We start from the raw sequence: 18606 nt of genomic DNA on the forward strand, positions 1-18606 counted from the left end.
TCCGTCCTGGCAGCCCGGCCCTTCCCACGACCCAGCTCCTATTTTGGAGCCCGTCCGTCTATTTAAAGCGCACGAAGAAGGGGAAAAAAATGCGCTGGAAAACGTCGCGTGCGCGCGAGACACCGCGCCAAGTAATTCGGTTTCTTCTCGAGGCCGATAGCGAGGGGTCCCACGGCTTTTTATTTTTGTGTTGTTTTTCTTTGTTTTTTTTAGCAATAATGTGCTCGAAAGCCACCAGGCCCTATTAGGGATTAGAAAAATCAGCTGCTGGCTGAGCGAGTGGCTCAAGCCCTCGGAAAAAAACGACACGAAAAAGCAGGAACGCGGGTAGTTTCTCCTGCAGAAAAGCGTCGCCAGCCCAAGCGCAGCCGAAGCTTTGGGATGGGAGCGAGGGGGAAGGGGGGACAGCGAGGGGACCGCCACCAACAAGCGGCCAGGCCACGCTACAGGAAGCCGTAGCCTCCGGTGATAAATAGGAGACCCGGGAGCACAGGATGCGCGTCGGGCCAGCTCGGCGGGACCAGGGGATGCGAGCCGGCGGCTGACGAGCCCGTCTGTCCGTCCAGCCGTCGGGATGGCCGTCGCCCGGCTCCTGCTGCTCCTGCTGCTGGCGCCGGGCTGTGCCGGGGAGGACGCCGCGGTGCTCTGCGCCGACACCGCCTGCTACACGCTGCACCGCGCCGAGCTGGGCTGGAGCGCGGCGCAGGAGCGGTGCCGGGACGACGGGGGGAACCTGGCCACGGTGGGCGGCCCCGCCGAGGCGCGGCGGCTGCGGGAGCTGCTGGCGGCCGCCGGCTGGACGGGCGCGGCCTGGATCGGGCTGTCGCTGCCGCGGGGCCGCTGCGTGCAGCCGCAGGAGCCGCTGCGGGGCTTCGCCTGGGCGGCCGGCGGGGAGCCGGGGAACTACTCGGCGTGGCTGGCCGAGCCGGCCGTCACCTGCCTCAGCTCCCGCTGCGTCGGGCTGCGGCCCCACGGCCCCTCCGCCGGCTGGGCCGACCGCCCGTGCCGCTCGCCGCTGCCCGCCTTCCTCTGCAAGTTCAGCTTCCGCGGGATGTGCGGGCCCCTGCGGCTGGCCGGCCCCGGCCGCATCACCTACGCCACCCCCTTCAGGGCGCGCAGCCCGCGGCTGGACGCGGCCCCCTTTGGCACGCTGGCCGAGGCCGAGTGCGAGGGGGGCGCGGGTCCGGCTTTCGCCCTCTGCAAGGGGTCGCTGGAGGGGGGCGGCTTCGCCTGGGACCCCCCCGGGCCCCTCTGTCCCCTGCGCTGCGCCCAGCGCAACGGCGGCTGCCAGCACCGCTGCCTGGAGGAGCCGGGGCGGCCCCCGCGCTGCGCCTGCCAGCCCGGCTTCGTCCTGGCGCCCGACATGGCCTCCTGCCTGCCCGAGGACGCCTGTCACCCCAACCCCTGCCAGGGGACGTGCCGGGCGCACCCCGGCGGCTTCCAGTGCGGCTGCGAGGACGGCTACGCCCTGGCACCCGACGGCCGGCGCTGCGTGGACGTGGACGAGTGCCTGGCCAAGCCCTGCCAGCACGAGTGCCAAAACACGGCCGGCAGCTTCGTCTGCCTCTGCCAGCCCGGCTACCGGCCCGCGGGGCCAGGCGGCCGCCACTGCCACGACGAGGACGAGTGCGCCCAGCCCGGCGTCTGCCCCCAGCTCTGCCTCAACGTCCCCGGCTCCTTCCACTGCGCCTGCCGACCCGGCTACCAGCGCCAGCCCGGCGGCGACGCCTGCCTGGACGTGGACGAGTGCCTGCGGGACCCCTGCCCCGGGCCCTGCCGCAACCTGCCCGGCGGCTTCCAGTGCCTCTGCCCGCCCGGCTCCGTCCCGCGGGACGACGGGCGCGGCTGCCGCCCCGCGCCCACCGCCGCGGAGCAGCCCGCGGGGGTCCCCAGCAGCACCCTGCGCACCACGGGCATCCCCCGCACCACCGGCACCCTCCGCGCCACGGGCGCCGCACGGACCACGGGCATCCCCCCAGCCACGCGCATCCCCGCGGGGGCGACGCCGCCGGCCCCCACGGCAGCCGGTTCGGCTCCCGGCCCCGAGCACAGCGCCGACGGCCCCCGGCTGCTCCTCTACTACATCCTGGGCAGCCTGGTCGCCATCCTGCTGCTGCTGGCCTTCGCCCTGGCCCTGCTGGCCTGCAGGAGGAGGGCGGCCAAGAGGGAGAAGCAGCCGGCCAAAAACGCGGCGGACAACTACTGCTGGGTGCCCGAGCAGCCCGAGAGCCGCCGGGCCAGCGGCGAGCGCAGGTAACGGCGCCCGGGGCAGCCGGGGGGACGCAGAGCTGCGGGCGGCACAGAGCGCTTTTGCAAATCGAAAAGGAAAAATAAAAGGGATGGGGGGTGATGCTGTCCGTTCAAGGCAGCTTTGCATGTCCAAGAAGCCGCCCTGGGGCTCCTTGCGAAGTGGGAGATGATGTCCCCCCAAAAAGGCAGCCCAGGGAGCTGATCTCCCCCCAAAAAGGCAGCCCGGGTCAGCCGTGTGGTTTATAAACCAGGCGCCGTTCCTGCGAGGGAAGGGTTAACAGGGAAGGTGCTGCGAGGTTGGGACGGGACGGGACGGGACGGGGTTAAAGTCGCCTGCCAGGGCTGCTCCTCAACCCTGCAGAACCTCCCTGTGCTTAAAAGCAGCAAATTATCAGTATGGATTTGTCTTCCTAAAGGACCACAGTTAACTTCATTTCTCATCTGGTCTGTATCCGAAATGCTGATGTGCAAGAGCAGCAGCTTCCCTGCCCTGTCCCCACCGCCTGTGTTTGAAAGAGCCGCCTAACCATTTTCAGCTTAAAACCATTCGCAAAACACAGAAAACGCTGTTCTTCACGTGCAGCCAGATGAGAGACCAGATTTTCCCTGCTGGATTGTACTTTTTCCCAACTGCTGGCGGTCCAGGCTGACGGCATTTTCCATTCCTCCCCCTGTAAAGAATACGCTGGGTGTTGTATATTTGCTAATTGTCGTGTATAAAACCTGTAAATCCCCTTCAAAACAAACGCTTTCTCAGGGCACAGTCGTTCCCCAGGTACCTAACTTCAGAAAGCTGTTTATCCTCAACCGTTCCCGACAACGAAGCTTCTTCGAGCTGTTTTATCGGAAATTCTCCCCAAAAAACAGAGGGGCCATTCCTGTGTCCCATCAAGCAGCGCGAGCTTCGTTATTTACCCACGCCCTACAAAGCAAAAAGGTGCTAGAGAAGAACAGGCGTATGATTTGAAGGGTACACAAGTTTCCTGAAGCTTCTCCTGGTTTTATTGTATACTTGAGGCTTAATGGCTACAGAAAATGGGAACTGAAGACAAAGGAGTTTGCTGTAGGCAGCAACCTGCATCCTGTTCTTCCCTGTGTGGAGGAAAACCCTTTCCTGCCGGTGTTTTCATCTTCATTTCTCCATTGTAAAATTTAAAAAAAAAACCCAAAACAACACAGGAAAACGTAGCTGATAGCAATGTTTTTAACGCTCTGTCCCTGCTTCCTTTTCTCCGCACAGCGGCTGGGAGAAGCAGTGAATTCTTGGAAGTCCCGCAGAAAATTCGTGCCCTGCCTGTGTTAAGACAAGCCAGAAAAGCCTTTTGAATACATGAATAGATTAAGGAAGCGAATAATCCTCCCGAAATCAGTGGGACGACCTACATACGTCAAACGATGCCCGCGCAGTCAGGCTGTGCCGACTCAGGCTCTGTACGGGGAAAACGCAGCCGCAGCCACGTGCCTCGCGTTGGAGGGACTATTTGGGTTGCTTTATCAAAAACTGAGGCATTTTCCGGATGTTAACGGTCTCAGGAGTGTTTCTGCCTTGTTTTTCGGTTGAGGTATCAATTCATTGCTGTATGTAACACTGATTCCACTACGAAAAAGGAGTGTGGGCTCACAGCTGGTACAAATCTCAGAGGTGTTATTTACTCCAGAAATTCCTCACTAAAACCTATAACCCTGATTTCTGTTACGACCTGTGTGCATTCCGGTGTGTGTCCTGTGTTACCCATGGAGTACGGCAGTGGGCCCAGCCTAGGGAAGACGCTAATCCGAGCCTAGGTTTAGTCTGGCTTCTCTCTGGTGGGATATTTCCTGATGAAGCATCCTGGCAGCTACCTCTGCTCCCCCTTCCCTCCCTATAATATCTATATATACATACGCAAGACATGTCGCTGTCCTGCTGTCACCAGGGCAGGACGGGCCAGCCGACGTGTCCCAAATGCTTTGTACAGATCAACTGGTTTGTCACCAGTTAAGCGTTGTATCGTCACAGTCCAGAATTAAGAGACTCTTTGTCCTTTGTGGAAACGGCGCGTCAGCTTTGCATTGGCCTTTGACTAAAAGACTAAGGTTATTCCACACCTCGAATAACGCTGTATGTTGCTTTTCTGATGGAATGCCAATAAAATCTAAACAGAACGCGTCTTTCGTGGGTTTTAATACACATATACGATACCAAAACCTATCGATTTGGTACACGTAACCCTTGCGCTTTCTACAGCGGTGCTGACAAATCCTCTGTCAACGCTTATCGCACGTGTAGCGAAATCACGGGCACTGCTGCCCTCGGCAAGGGCCGTTCGCTCCATCTCTACCACGGCCGTGGGGTGGGGACACTGGGATGGTCTTGGTTGGGTCCTAAGCCCAGGAGCAAGGTCCTAAGCCCAAAGGCAAGGTCCTAGACCCAGGAGCAAGGTCCTAAACCCTAGAGCAAGGTCCTAAGCCCAGGAGCAAGGTCCTAAGCCCAAAGGCAAGGTCCTAAGCCCAAGAGCAAGGTCCTAAGCCCAAAGGCAAGGTCCTAAGCCCAAAGGCAAGGTCCTAGACCCAGGAGCAAGGTCCTAAACCCAAGAGCAAGGTCCTAAGCCCAGGAGCAAGGTCCTAAGCCCAAAGGCAAGGTCCTAAGCCCAAGAGCAAGGTCCTAAGCCCAAAGGCAAGGTCCTAAGCCCAGGAGCAAGGTCCTAAGCCCAGGAGCAAGGTCCTAAGCCCAAGAGCAATCTTTTTCTGGCTCTGGTCAGCAACCAGGCGCAGAAGTCACTCAAGTAATTCAAACTGTGGGACTGCTGGTGGCTGGAGCTGCCTCCACAACGTGCACCACCAAAGAAAAGCCATCCTTGAGAGGGAAAAAGTCACAAAGATGGGGGGAAAAAAAACCTCGAGGACACAAAAAACCCACTCGTATCGCCCGTGTCTGCCATGGCATTCATGTGGTGTTTTATCAGCCCAGGACACTCACCTTAAATAGTGTTTAACAACAAGAAAACCCTAAAAAAACCCAGCCTGCTGCTACCTCTAATCCTCTTTATTTTGCCCTGCTGAGGTTGGGGCAGGATGGATGGAGTTCCCCCTGCAAGAGCCTCACATTTAACCCCGTAAACCAAAGCCAAGCCGCACAATGTGGCCATTCGGCCACCACCCAGGTTATAATTTTTCCCCTTTTCTGGGAAAGGTGCTGCAAGGAAACAGCCTCACCAGAAGAATTTAGAGCAGAGGTACTGAGTAATGTTAAAATATTATCTACAAAATACCACGCTCCTTCCTTCCAGCCCCGCAGAGTCTGCAAAAACAAATGCTTTCAATGTCTGCTCACTTCCTCTTTTTATTATTTTATCTTTTAAATGTTTCTCGGTTCTCCCGAGCCCTTTCAAGGCTGCTAAGCCGAGCTCACGTCTGGCCCAGCAGATTTGAGCAGCGCCGGTGACAAGGTGACAAGAGCCAGCCTGTGACAGAGGGACAATCCTTCGCATTCCCTAAAGGAAAATCCAGCCTCAGGTGCCTCTCCAGCCTCTAAAAATACCAATTAATGCAGCTGCACCAGCCTGGGGCAGGGGCACGGGGACAGGACGGGCTGTGAAGGCACCTGGTGAAGGTGATGGCAGGGCAAGTCACACACTTTCCACGCCAAATATTGCAAACACCCAACCTTGGGGGCCTTAATCCCCGTGAGAAGCGGCACTGGCTGCTTTTGCCTGGTTGTAGTCCAAGAATTCACATAAAAATATGAGCCAGAGAGGAAAAAAACAAACAAAAAAACCCCCAAAAAACCACCAGGCTTGCAGGACGTACTGCTACTCGCAAATTGTATTTTCTGCACCCAGACGGAACACCGTGGCTAGAACAGACCACGGAGATGCGAGGGCATCTGTGGAGAAAACTCATTTTCCGAGTTTTAACAAAAAAAAAGCCTCACCTGGCGTGACCGCCCCAGCCCTGCCCAATCCAAAGCCTGTCAAACAACCCTCCCTTCAGGCAGAACCACCCTAAGTGGTGCTCTTAATTAATGTGCAGCCAATTAAGCATCCTGTGCAGCTGAGTAGTGACACCCCCTTGCAGGTCCCAACCTGGCCTGGGTGCCTGGCTGGGCATTGAATCTTATTTCTGGATGTATTTATTTCTATGGCATTTCCTGGCCTTGAGATATATATATGAATATATTTTTAAACTTGTGTTCAATCCGGAGCAGGGAAATTCACCTTTTCTGCAAGGAAATTCCTGTCCAGGACACAGCGCATAGGCGGGTGGCGGACACCACAAAACTCCAAGCAGATCACCCAAATCTGGGGAAAATTCACCCAAATCTGGGCGGGGGGGGGGAGCGCGGAAATCACCCAAATTTGGGAAAAGGGACCCCTGTGCAGTTTTAATGATTCCAGGCGGGATCGCACGCAGATCACGCATAGATGGAGAAGCACGTGTGTGCTACCTAATGGTCTGCTTTTCAGGGTTTTAAAAATAATAATATAACATAACATAATATAATATAAATGACATGATGTATATACTATATTAAATATAGTATAATGTATTATAATATCACATATATTAATTATAGTGTGTTTCATTCTATTACACAACATTATATTGCATTATATTAAATAGTGTATAATTGTCGGCATCCTGCCATTAGGCACCTCATTCCCCAAAACCCAACAAACAAGCAAAGAAAACCCACAACACGTATCCCCAAACCCCCCAGGTCGAAAAGAACTATTCGAAACACCCGCCCTGGGCATTCCTGTGGCCGGAGGGTGACAGTGACATTTGGGATGAGTCAGACCCAGCCCAGCGCAAGGTCTTGCTCCCCTTATCGCCGGGAAGCTCTTGCAAAAAGCCAGCGTCGCGATTAATCAGCGTTTTTAAAGGAAAAAAAGCAGGAATTCGGCAGGAAGGGCATTGCTGGTTCTGAGTCAGCCCGGCAGGGCCACATCAGCCAACGCCTGTCATGCGTCGAGGCAGAAAATCATCAGAATAAAAAAATAAAAGAGTTACTAAGCCATGATTAATCTCATTCCTCATTATCTTGCCCTCCCACTGGCAAACGAACCCTGCAAAGTGCTGTTGGCGGGGCAAGGACACTGGGCGATGAGCTGAACAATCATTGTTTGGGGAGTACTGGAGTTTTTCCTGGAAATTTTCAAAATATTTCTCATCGTGCAGCCTTGGAAAGCAGATTTTTATCTGATTTTATAATCGCTTTTTTTTAAAAAGAGGACAGAAATCCATTGGTGGTTTTTCTTTTTCTTACATTCTGTCTTCATTTTCTGTTGTTTGCCCTGACCTTCCCCCCTTATTTTACCATTTTGCTTCTGAAAACAGGAAAAAGGACCACCAGAAGTGAAAAAAAAAAAAAAAGAAAACTGGGGAAACAACAGGTTTTTCTAAAGCACAGAAAAGGTCAGCGTCACCAAACCTTTCAGGAAAGTTCTGGGAATTCTCCTATTGGCACATTTTGTGGCGATGAAGAGCAACGGAGCTCTTCTTGGGTGAATTATTTTACCCAGGGAGTGACTGGCCCTGGGCTTAATTAGCGGATAAAATGGCCCTGCCCTGCAATCCGAGCAGAAAACGGCATTTCTGTGCCATCCCCCTTCCCGGAGAGGTGACGGATGAGGGTGGGAAAGAGCCTGAAAACAGGCAGGGTGTTGGGAAAGGTGTCGAATAAAGAACTCAAGTTCTTCTGCCTCCATGTCCATCATGCAGCTTGTTCAGTTATTATTATTATTATTATTATTGTTATTATTATTATTATTAAGGATTATTGTTACTCTTTTCTCCATCTTTCCTTTCCTCCATGGCCTCACATGAGCTACCCAAACTACACTGGGCTGAAAGAGGACAAGACGAACTCTAATTTTTTAATAAAGTATCCTCCTTGCAATGGGTGAAGCAGGATAATATGGATTTGCTTCTCCACGGGGTATCCCGAGGGCTAATTGCAGTCTGGTAAAAACACCGCCCTTAAATTTTTTTTAAAAAAAGGTCAAATACCCTTTTCCTGGAGTGGCGAAGCTCTGGATGTTTAGTTTTCATTTTTATTTTGCTCTCAGCGATGTTCTGACGGCAGAGGCGGCTCCTGCGAAGATAAAACCATGGGAAGGGCAGGGAAAACAGCAGCAGAGGCACCGTGAGGGGGGTGCCTGGGGGCGAGCGGCCCCAAAGCTGGGCAGGGGATGGGGATGGAGCCGACATGCTGTCCCATAGTGCACTGCCGGCCTTTCCACACCAATTTTCTCTAATCTCAAGAGCAAGGCCACGCCAGCCCTGCTTATCCACATAACTAGGGGCCGATTTGCAAAGCCCAGGGGAAATCCCACTGGTTTGGTTTTTTTTTTTTCCGGGTGTCCCGTCTTACCTCAAATCCTCGGGGGCCGCTTTGCTGGGCTGCAAATCGTAGGGCACACGGAGACGTTTGTGGCTGTTAACGCCGCATCCTTGAAGCGCGGGGCAGGGCTCTCCCAAGCCCCTCACTGCTATAGAAAAGAATCATCTCAGAATTCCTTTTCTCTCTGAAAACCCCCAGTTTTTTGTCCGTGAAGTCTTTGGCGTGGAAGGGCTGGCAGCCTGGCCCCTGCCTTCCCTCCAGCACGGGGATGAGGTTCTCAGGGTTAGCGCCAGCGTTGGACTCGATGATCTTGAGGGTCTTTTCCAACCAAAAAGATTCTCTGAGTCTATTTTTACCGCGGGGATGAGCAGCGGGAGCTGCCGTCGCTCCGGCTCTGCGGGCCAGGCTGCCAGAGATGCCCGAGGCACAGGGCCACCTTCCCCGCAGCGCCGGTACCACTGCAGGCCAGTGCTGGCCCTGATGGGACGTCCCGCCTGGGGACAGCTTGTGGGGCTGCTGCCAGCGCTGCCTCATCAACTTCTGGGGCGCTACGGGTTTTGGGGTGCTGCTGACTGGGGTAAAGCCGATGCTGTCCCGAGCTGGGCAGCCTGACAAGCGGGCTGAGGAGCCCCGGGGGGGTCGGAAGCGCTGAATTGCGCCCCCCAGGTGCCCTTCACGCCCCCTCCAGTCCTCCCCCCCTATTCGCACAAGGAGAAAACAGCTTTTCCCCCACTCTGCTCAGCCCCTAAACCCGCATCCCCAGGCGCCCCCAGAGCCCCCCCGGCGCAGCTCTCACCCCCCCGCTCTCCGTGCTTACCTTCCAGCCCGGCACCGCCGCGGGGGGGGGGCACCCCCGCACCTTCCAGCGCTGCTCCCCCCACCCGGCACCGCCGGAGGGGCCCCCCGGCCCCAGCAGGACCGGCCCCCGGCGCGGCGGGGAGGAGCCGGCAGCAGGAGCCGGCGGGGAGGACGGAGAACGGGTGGGCGGCGGGGGGAGCGGCTGGACGGCAGCTCCCGGAGGGACCCCCCCCCCCGCCCCGCCGCCGGGATTGCCGCCCAGCAGCGGCGGCCCCGGCCCGGCCCCGGAGGCGCTTCCTTCCTGCGACGGGGCGGGGGGGCCGGAGCGTTTATAAGCGGGGCGGAGGGAAGGCGAGCGGCATGTCAGAGATTTGCCGCCTCGGCCGGCCCCTCCGCCATGCGGCGGCTCCCGCTGCTGCTGCCGCTGCTGCTGGGGCTGGGGCTGAGGGGGGAGCCGGGGCCGGCCGCCCCCTCGGGCGCGCAGTGCCTGGAGCACGATTGCTTCGGCATCTTCTGGGCGGCCCGGAGCTTCGCGGAGGCCAGCGCGGTGTGCGAGCGGGGCGGGGGGCACCTCATGACCGTCCGCTCCACCGTGGCGGAGGATGCGATCGGGCTGCTGCTGCAGAACCGCAGCGGGCGGCTGTGGCTGGGGCTGCTGCTGGCGCCCTCCCTGCCCTGCACCCAGCCGGCCCAGCGCCTCCGGGGCTTCCAGTGGGTGACGGGCGACCGCAGCACCGACTATTCCAACTGGGCGTCGTCGGAGCGGCGGTGCGGGAAGCGCTGCGTGACCGTGTCGCGGGAGCTGCGCTGGGAAGAGCGGAGCTGCGAGTCGACGGCCGACGGCTTCTTCTGCGAGTACAACTACACGGGGAGCTGCCCGCGCCTGCCGCCCGCCGAGGGGCTGCTTGTCACCTACGCCACCCCCTTCGGTGCCCGCGGAGGGGACTTTGTGGTGCTGCCAGCCGGGAGCATCGCCAGCGTCCCCGAGATAGGGCTGGAGCTCCGCTGCAACGACGAGGGGGACAGCGGGGGGCTGCGCTGGGGACGCGACACCCCGGGAGCCTGGGCCTGCCGCCTGGCCAGCGGGGGCTGCGAGGGGACGTGCGGCGAGGAGGGCGGGCGGCCGTGCTGCTCCTGCCCCGACGGCAAGGTGCTGGCCCCCGACGGGCGCAGCTGCAGCTCGCCCTGCGCCGGCGCGCCCTGCCAGCATCACTGCGTCGTCGCCGGCACCAGCTTCCTCTGCATGTGCGACTCGGGCTACCAGCTGGCGACCGACGGCAGCAGCTGCAAGGACCTCGACGACTGCGCCGTCGTGCCCCGGCTGTGCGAACAGGTCTGCGTCAACACCGAGGGCGGCTTCGAGTGCCGGTGCTACCGCGGCTACGAGATGCTGGACGGGCACTGCCGGCGCGTCTCGCACTGCTACGAGGCGCCGTGCGAGCAGTGGTGCGAGGAGGTGCCCGACGGGTACCGCTGCGGCTGCTATCCCGGCTACGCCGTGGACCCGCGGGAGCCCAGCCGCTGCGTGCTGCACTGCAACCGCAGCCAGTGCCCGGCACAGTGCGACCCCCACATCCTGTCCTGCGAGTGCCCCGAGGGCTTCGTGCTGGATGACGCCGAGAGCGAGAAGACCTGCGTGGACATCAACGAGTGCGACATGAACTACTGCCAGCACGACTGCGTCAACCGCCCCGGCAGCTACGAGTGCCACTGCCACGCCGGCTACCAGCTCCGCAACCAGAACGACTGCGTCAGAATCCTGGAGGAGGACGGGGATGGGGGGTACTCGGGGGATTTGGGGCCTGGAGCCCAAACGCCCATCCCCAGCCGGACCCCACCGAAGGCAGAGCACCTCCACCCCGGGGCACTGGTGGGCATTGCCGTGGGTGCCCTCTCTGCGGCCCTGGCGCTGCTGGCCCTGGGCTACCACCTGGCGAAGAAGCGCTGCGGGTCCCCCAGCACCATGGATTACAAGTGCGGTGGCCCCCACGAGAAGGAGATGGGACTTCAGCCGGTCACCTCGGGCTGTGCCACCTCCGGCCAGAAACTGTAGGGAGAACTGGGCAGGACAGAGAGAGGGAGGTGGACAAAACTGGGTAACATTTACTCCCCCCCCAACCCCACCTTTTTAATGATGAGGAGGATTCGGGAAAAGCTGTGGTCACCCCCCACTTCCAAAACTCCGTGCTGCTTTCCAGCCGGCTCTTGCAATCCTCACACCAGAACTCGACTTTGCCTTTCCCGAGCCAGCAGCTGGGGGGGCTGCAAGGAAAAACTGTCCATGTGTCACAGGAGGGGTGTCTCAGTCTGGCACTGTTTAAATCCACGTCGATGTGGGGGGAGGGCATGCATGCCACGGCCAGTGAGCCATTTGGGACCATGGAAGGTCGCCCGGCCCCCGGTTCCCCCTCCTTGGGTGGGCAGCGTGCCGCCGGGCTGGAGGTGATGGTGTTCCTGGAGCCGGGATGCTCCTGCCTTTGGCTACGTTCAGTTTAGTTTGTTTAAACTGACGAGGGATGGAAGAAGGAGCAAAGATCTTGTGGTCAGCGCTTTGTCTTGCTCCTTTGCCCCCCTCTGCTTCGTCAGCAGAAATCCCCGGTTTTGCTTTCCCCACCCCTGTGTTTTGCCTCTCCCCGCTGGCAGCAGAGCGCTTCTCATCTTGGATCGCTGGCGACAGCGCTGAGCGTCACCGTGTGAGGGCTAGAACGCCTCATTTCTATTCCCTCTTACCGTCCCGGGGCTTTTCTTGGGGGGCATGGAGGTTAATTTGAGATACCGAGAAGCCCAGGGTAATTTTTTCCATGGTAGGAAACGTTTGCAGCACTGAGAACCCTCACGTTCCCTGGGCAGTTTCTTCCCTGATTTTCTGCCATTGTTGGGTTAAACTGTTTGGGTTTTACTTTTTTTTACAAACCCACCTCTCCTGTCCATAGGGGGTTTTTTTCCTGTTTTTCCTTTAGTCTTGCCCAGGGCTGATTCTAATCCATGTTGAACCTCATGGCAAAACTTTCCCACGGGGGCAGGATCGGGACCGCTGCTCACTTCCCAGCCGCGCACTGGGGAGGGCAGAGAGCTGGAAAAGTATTTTCTGCATTATTCCAGCTCCATCGTTGGGTGGGGAGACATGGGGCAGCTCTGCAAAGCTGGGGGGGGTGAAACCGGCGGGTGTGGGTGCATCAAACGGCATTTCCCCTGATACGATAGAGCTACGTCGCAGCCTCCGAGGAAAATAAAAAGCTATGCCTTGTCTGAACTGTAGCTTTCCTCATGTAAATGGTTCAACCCCCTGTTTTATACGCCTGGCACGTTTGTAAATACTTATTTATTTATTGGAAATATACCCTACGCAATGCACAATCACATGGTGATTTTGTGTGTCGACCAATAAAGCTTTAACAGTCTGGTTTATAGAAAGCTGGTAATGAAATATTCTTTCTCTCTCTCCCTAAAAATGACTGTTGTTTTTTTTTTCCACACCGAGCACCGGCCCGTCTGGCAGCCAGAGCTCCAGAAGTCACAAACCTCACTGGAGCAAAAAAACAAACCAAAAAGGAGCATCGGGCTGAAAACACGCCCTGCTGCTTAATTCAGCGCCATGATTAAAATAGAAGGAATGAGCCATAAATAATGGAGAATGAGAATAACAGTAAAAGGACAAAGTTAAAACCAAATAAGCTGAAAATGGCTAATTGAATGCTACCAAGCTGGTGTGGCCTCAGTGCTGTTCTGCAGCTGGAGTTTGTCTGGGTTCGTGTTTCGGGTACCACCGGGGGTGATGTTCACCCGTGGCAAAGAGAGCGGCATTCGCTTCTCCTGGGTTTTCTGGTGGAAAACACAATTTTGCTCCTGTCTTTGCTACAATCCCTTTGCCTGGGAGTTTGGGGTGTGCATGGCGGAGATTTATTGGTGGGACTCACGGTTGTTTCCTTTTTCCATCAGCTGAAGGGAGGTTTGGGTCTCCCTGGCACCCACCAAGGCTCAGGTTTCAGTAGTCTCGAGCTTTGATCTCGGTTGCTATAAGAAAACCCTTTATTTTTTACATCAGAGGAAGCCAAAGGGGTCAGATTGCTGCTCCAAAGGGGTCAGGTTGGTACTGATGCTCCCCGTGCCTGCAGAGCTGGTGCAGAAGTCAGTCTGGTCCTATCCCCTCGCTCCGGGGCTGGTGGGTTTTAGGGCATTTCTCCATCTTTCAGAGCACGTCTCGGGCAGGAACGGGAAGTTTCTGGTTTATTATTCTGGAGGGACACCCGCCCCGTGGCTCCGGTCACCGGTCACTGATGCATTTTGACATCCTCCCAGCGGGGAGGCTCCTCGGTGCCGAAGGTAACGGCAATGATTAATGAGCTGACGTAATTAACTCTATGCCAGGCCAGTCTTATGGCTTTTTGATTGTGTGGGACTGCTTGTCCCCTCTCCGGCCGGGGTCCCCGTTGCCGGTGCCCGGGGGGTGGCCGGCAGGGTGGGGGGGACGCCCTAGAAGGTGGTGGTCTTTGTGAGGAGGGGCCCAGGCTTGCAGCAGGGCTGGGGGTGCACGGGCTCCTGCTGGCAGGGCAGGGGGGGGCACATGCAGCCCTTGCCCTTGTCCTCCCCCCGGGGAGCGGCGCAGTAATCGAGGGGCTCTTCCTCATCCTCCTCCTCCTCCTCGGCAGCCCCGTCCCCGGCGTGGCAGCAGCAGAGGCTGGCGTCCAGGCAGCGGCGCAGCACGCCGTGGAAGGAGTGCCGGAAATTTTCGGAGAGGAACCCGTAAAGGATGGGGTTGGCGCAGCTGTTGGAGTAGCTGAGGATGAGGGAGGCGTTGTTGACGGTGGCGTCCAGGCGGCCGGGCAGCAGGAGGTTGACCAGCTGCACCACGTAGAAGGGCATCCAGCAGACCACGAACATGGCCACCACCATGAGCACCAGGCGCGTCAGCTTGCCCTCGGAGCGCCGGCGCTGCTGCCAGCCCACCCGCTGCGCCACCGCCCGCATCTTGCCCACGATCAGCAGGTAGCACAGCCCCATGGCCAACACCGGCAGCAGGAAGCCCAGCAAGGTGGTGTAGACCACAAAAGCGGCCGACCAAGCCGGGCTTGGCCACAGGAGGTTGCAGGCCACCGCTTGGCCGTCGCGGGTGGCCGCCGTGCCTGCGAAGATGGGGATGGGCGAAGCCACCAGCAAGGAGAGGAGCCACACGCCGCCGTTGACCATCTTGGCCACGCGAGGCCGGCGGTAGGTGGCCGCCCGCAGCGGGTGCACCACCGCGATGTAGCGGTCCAGGCTGAGGACAGTCAAGCAGAAGACGCTGGTGAACATGTTGAGCCCATCGACGCCCAGCACGGTGCGGCACAGCGCCCGGCCGAAGGGCCAGTGGTGCAGGGCGGCCGAGGTGGCCACGAAGGGGATGCTGAGCATGAAGAGCTCGTCGGCGATGGCCAGGTTGAGCAGGTAGATGTTGGTGGCCGTCTTCATCTTGGTGTAGCGCAGGATGACGAAGATGACCAGGGAGTTGCCCAGCAGCCCCAGCAGGCACACCAGGGCGTAGATGCACTGGATCACCACCATGCCCGCCATCTCTCCCGCCTTGCCGCCCCACTGCGCCTGCCCCTGCTGCCGCCCAGCCTCCCCCGTGGCCACGCTGGTGTTGGGGGGCACCTCGGAGGCCGCCCAGCTGGATACGGTCCAGAGGGGCACGCTGCCCGCCTGGGCCCCTGCCGGGAACTGCTCGGCATCGGCGCTCATGCTGGGAGCTGGTCCATGGAGGGGACAGCGACGGGGACCAGCCTGCAGGCAGGGCACGGGCAGAAAGAGAAGGGGGTGAGAGCTGCAGATGCAAAGCACGTTCCCCTGCCTCCCCCCTTGGATCACGGCCACATGCATCGGGCAGCTCCGGCCGCGGCCCCTCGGCTCCCTCCATCCACCCCCTCCTTGCCCCGGTGCCTTCGCATTGCTCCCCAGGGCAGCGCATCGCTCTCCAGGAGCATCCCGGCTCTTTGGGGGGTCTTAGGGGCATGGGGTGTGCACTATCCATGCGTGGGGTGTGCATTATCCATGTGTGGGGTGTGCATTATCCATGCATGGGGTGTGCATTATCCGTGTGTGGGGTGTGCATTATCCATGCATGGGGTGTGCATTATCCATGTGTGGGGTGTGCATCATCCATGTGTGGGGTGTGCATTATCCATGCATGGGGTGTGCGTTATCCATGTGTGGAGTGTGCATTATCCGTGTGTGGGGTGTGCATTATCCATGCACGGGGTGTGCATTATCCACGCATGGGGTGTGCATTATCCATGTGTGGGGTGTGCATTATCCATGTGTGGGGTGTGCATTATCCGTGTGTGGGGTGTGCATTATCCATGCATGGGGTGTGCATTATCCATGTGTGGGGTGTGCATTACCCACATGTGTGGTGTGCGTTACCCATGGGTGGGGTGTGCACTACCCACGCGTAGGGGCACAGCAACAAGCCCCATGGCATGGCCTGGCAATCCACACCACCATCCATCCATCCATCCATCCATCCATCCATCCACCTTAACGAACATCTACGGATCTCAGCAGTTTCATTAACCCCTGCAGAGAAAGCAAGCAAAGAGAAGGAGAAGCTGAGCTGGGGAGATGTTTTACCTCTCAGTCCTTCAGGGGCTGGAGGAGCTGGTCGGGTCCCTCCCGGGAGGCGGCCGCGGGCGCCGGGGGCTGCTCCGGTGGGATCCGCGGGCTGTTGGTGATGCCAAGTCCTGCTTGATCCGAATCAGATGATCGGGAGGATCTGGACTCTTTAAAGTGACAGACAGAGCACGCTCGCCGGGTGGGAACCCGGCTTCTTCATCCTCGCCCCCATCAGCTCTGCCACAAAAATCAGCTTCATCATTAAAAATACGTTAAAAAAAACCAATCCAGGTTTCTGATTGATGCTTTCCGCTGGAAAACGAAGCCGCGGGCATCCCCTTCGCCCGTCTCTGCGGTGCTCCGCTGGCTCTGCCCCTGTGAGGACCCCCATCCACGGGGGCTGCGGCGGGCGGGATGCTGCACCGGGCCCCCCCGCAGCCCCGGTGCCGCCGGGGTGGCCCCCCCGGGCCCGCCTGGACCCGCAGGCAGGTTGCCCTTGGCGACTGCCGCTAGCCCGGCCCCCGCGCTCGCTCCCGCGGCCCTTACGCGCGGCCCCGCGCATCCCGCGCATCCCCCTGCCCCGACAGCCCCCCCCGCATCCCGAAACCGGGGCGGGAAGGGGGAGGAGCAGCCCCCAGACTGGTTGTGCACAAAAAACATCTCACCCCCAAGCAAACTCTGCACCGAATTGCGTGGCGCAATGAGTGAAAAGGGGCAGAGATTGGTGTATTTTATTTATTTATTTTTATATATTTTTATAGCAACTGCTCTTTAAAAAAAAAAAAAAAAACACACGCATTTTTTTAATAGCAACTTTTTTTTTTTTTTTTTTTTTTTGGTAAGCAACTGTCGTGTTTGTGTTTGTTTTTGTTTCTGTTTTTTGATGAGAGGGATCAAGGACATGGTTGCACCAAGCACTCAGCAGCAGGCAGGACCACTCGTGGTTGTCTGTGGGAGCTGGGCACCTCCTGACGGTGCAGCCCTACTCCCCCCATCCCGGTCCAGACCACCAAGTGATGGAGCAAACGACCTTTTTCTCAGTTTTTCGCATCTCATGCTCCCAAGTCACAGCATTGGGTTGGCGCGGGTGGGTCACAGAGGTTTTGGGAAGTCCGGGTGGAGCTGTGAGCTGGTGGAATGAGCTCATGGAGGGGAATACAGATAAATTAATATATTATATTACTGAGAACAGCCCCGATGTGCATGGGAAAGCAGGTGCACTTTTCTTCTGGGTGCTTAAATATACGACCATAGTTAATTACGCAGCTGGCAGAGATATTTTGGCCATGACACCCCGGCTTAAATATCGTGGGTGGGGAGCAGCACGGAAAGTCACTGGCACCCAGAGCTGCAGGGATGGTGGCACCGGGAGCAGGGCACCCCATCTCGGCATCCTGCTTCCCAAATCAACTCCATCGGGTGTTTTACCAGGGGGAAAATGCTGCCGGGGTCCGCTGCGGTGACACCCAAGTTCCCGGCGTTGGTGGCTGCCAGGCTGGGCGCGGGGGCCCGGGAGGGGACACTGTGCTCCAGGGGTTCCTGTTGCAGCCGGCGACCGGAAAAATGTGTCATAAAAACAATTGAAGCCGCCTGCAGATTACATCGACCCCCTCCACCTCCCAGGAGGAGCAGGAAACTTTTAAATGCTCCTTTACTGTAAAGGAGGAAACTCCTTGGCGGCGAGCAGGACTCGTGCCCACATTGTCCTGCTGCTGTTAGTCCTGCCCTGGAAAAGCTTTGGGTGGGGAGCGCCGGGGACGGAGAGCGAGCGCGGGGGCACGTTTTGGGGGTGGCTGGTGCCCCCTCGCAGGCGGCTGAGGGTGCCCCGACACAGACGGGTTGTCAGTGCCCACCGCTGCAGTGGTTCGGGGTGATTTCCCAGGGGATCCTGCCCCCCGTGCTTGTAAAACGTGACTTTTTTCTAAGGCAAAGTGCTCCCCGTGGCTGGGAGATTTGAGACAACTCTTCACCAAGAGGGGATTATTTTAAGTGAGTTGCCTAAGAAGCAAAATCAACCTGCCTTCCATCAAGCGAAGCTCTCCAGACAGTTAATTTTAAAATAAAACACAGGTCACACATTCTGTGATTCTGTCGTTCCCCACCCTGAGACAGCTTCAAGTGGTATTTAAATACCTTAAAAAAACCCAAACCCTAGCCTCAATACCCACAGCCTGCAATAATAAAAACTGGCTTTGCCAGGTGAAATCTGAAGCCTTCCCTTACCAGTTTATGGCAAACATAGCACCATGGATCTGGTTTTTGGATGCCCAGTGTCCACCCAGCCAGCAAACCTCACCCTGCCCTGCTGGGCCTTCCAGCAAAAGGCGGCCGGTGCTTGATTTATTTTTTTCTGGCTGCAACCAAAAAATCCACCTTGAAATACAGCCAAAAGAGTTAAAAATGGCCTTGCTCTTCTCCGATCAAAATGAAAATCCAATTAAATACAGTGCTAGGCAGAACAAACTGTGACTTTTTTTTCCTTTTGGGCTGTTTTTTTTTTTTTTACATCTTTTCCTGAAAAAAAAAGAAATGCAGTTTCAAAATAAAACAGGTGAAATAGTCCAATTTGAAATGTCTGAAAAACAGAATTTTAAAGGGGGGTTTCCAGCCCACGCCGGGTTCCATAACAGGGTTGGTAGAGCTCA

General features: G+C 57.7%; 4 protein-coding genes across 4 annotated transcripts in view; 2 read left to right on the plus strand and 2 right to left on the minus strand.

Annotated features, from left to right (window-relative positions):
• The window catches only part of GZF1 (GDNF inducible zinc finger protein 1), a 53735-nt gene extending 44180 nt beyond the window's left edge, over nt 1–9555 (minus strand). The window contains exons 1-3 of the mRNA XM_065631517.1: nt 9393–9555; nt 8606–8723; nt 8242–8326 (exon numbers count right to left, since the gene is read on the minus strand). The gene's annotated coding sequence lies outside the window, so the exon portion shown is untranslated. The remainder of the gene's footprint in view (nt 1–8241; nt 8327–8605; nt 8724–9392) is intronic.
• On the plus strand, nt 49–4395 carry CD93 (CD93 molecule). The gene is made up of 2 exons (XM_065632770.1): nt 49–2253; nt 3491–4395. The coding sequence occupies exons 1-2, from the start codon at nt 575–577 to the stop codon at nt 3507–3509; spliced, it is 1698 nt and encodes a 565-aa protein (XP_065488842.1). The 5' UTR covers nt 49–574; the 3' UTR covers nt 3510–4395.
• A 164-nt stretch (nt 9556–9719) lies between the features above and the next one.
• THBD (thrombomodulin) lies at nt 9720–12785 on the plus strand. The gene has a single exon (XM_065632778.1). The coding sequence runs from the start codon at nt 9771–9773 to the stop codon at nt 11424–11426; it is 1656 nt and encodes a 551-aa protein (XP_065488850.1). The 5' UTR covers nt 9720–9770; the 3' UTR covers nt 11427–12785.
• Nucleotides 12786–13444: 659 nt separating this feature from the next.
• Nucleotides 13445–15091, minus strand: SSTR4 (somatostatin receptor 4). Its single transcript, XM_065631944.1, has one exon. It carries the CDS (start codon nt 15089–15091, stop codon nt 13847–13849), a length of 1245 nt encoding a protein of 414 aa, XP_065488016.1. The 3' UTR covers nt 13445–13846.
• Nucleotides 15092–18606: the final 3515 nt, after the last annotated feature.

The sequence above is a fragment of the Caloenas nicobarica genome, chromosome 3, assembly GCF_036013445.1.
Source record: "Caloenas nicobarica isolate bCalNic1 chromosome 3, bCalNic1.hap1, whole genome shotgun sequence".
Taxonomy (NCBI): Eukaryota; Metazoa; Chordata; class Aves; order Columbiformes; family Columbidae; genus Caloenas; species Caloenas nicobarica.

Coding starts and splice junctions, on each gene's coding strand:
- THBD (XM_065632778.1), top strand. CDS start 9,771: ATGCGGCGGCTCCCGCTGCTGCTGCCGCTGCTGCTGGGGCTGGGGCTG.
- CD93 (XM_065632770.1), top strand. CDS start 575: ATGGCCGTCGCCCGGCTCCTGCTGCTCCTGCTGCTGGCGCCGGGCTGT.
- SSTR4 (XM_065631944.1), bottom strand. CDS start 15,091: ATGAGCGCCGATGCCGAGCAGTTCCCGGCAGGGGCCCAGGCGGGCAGC.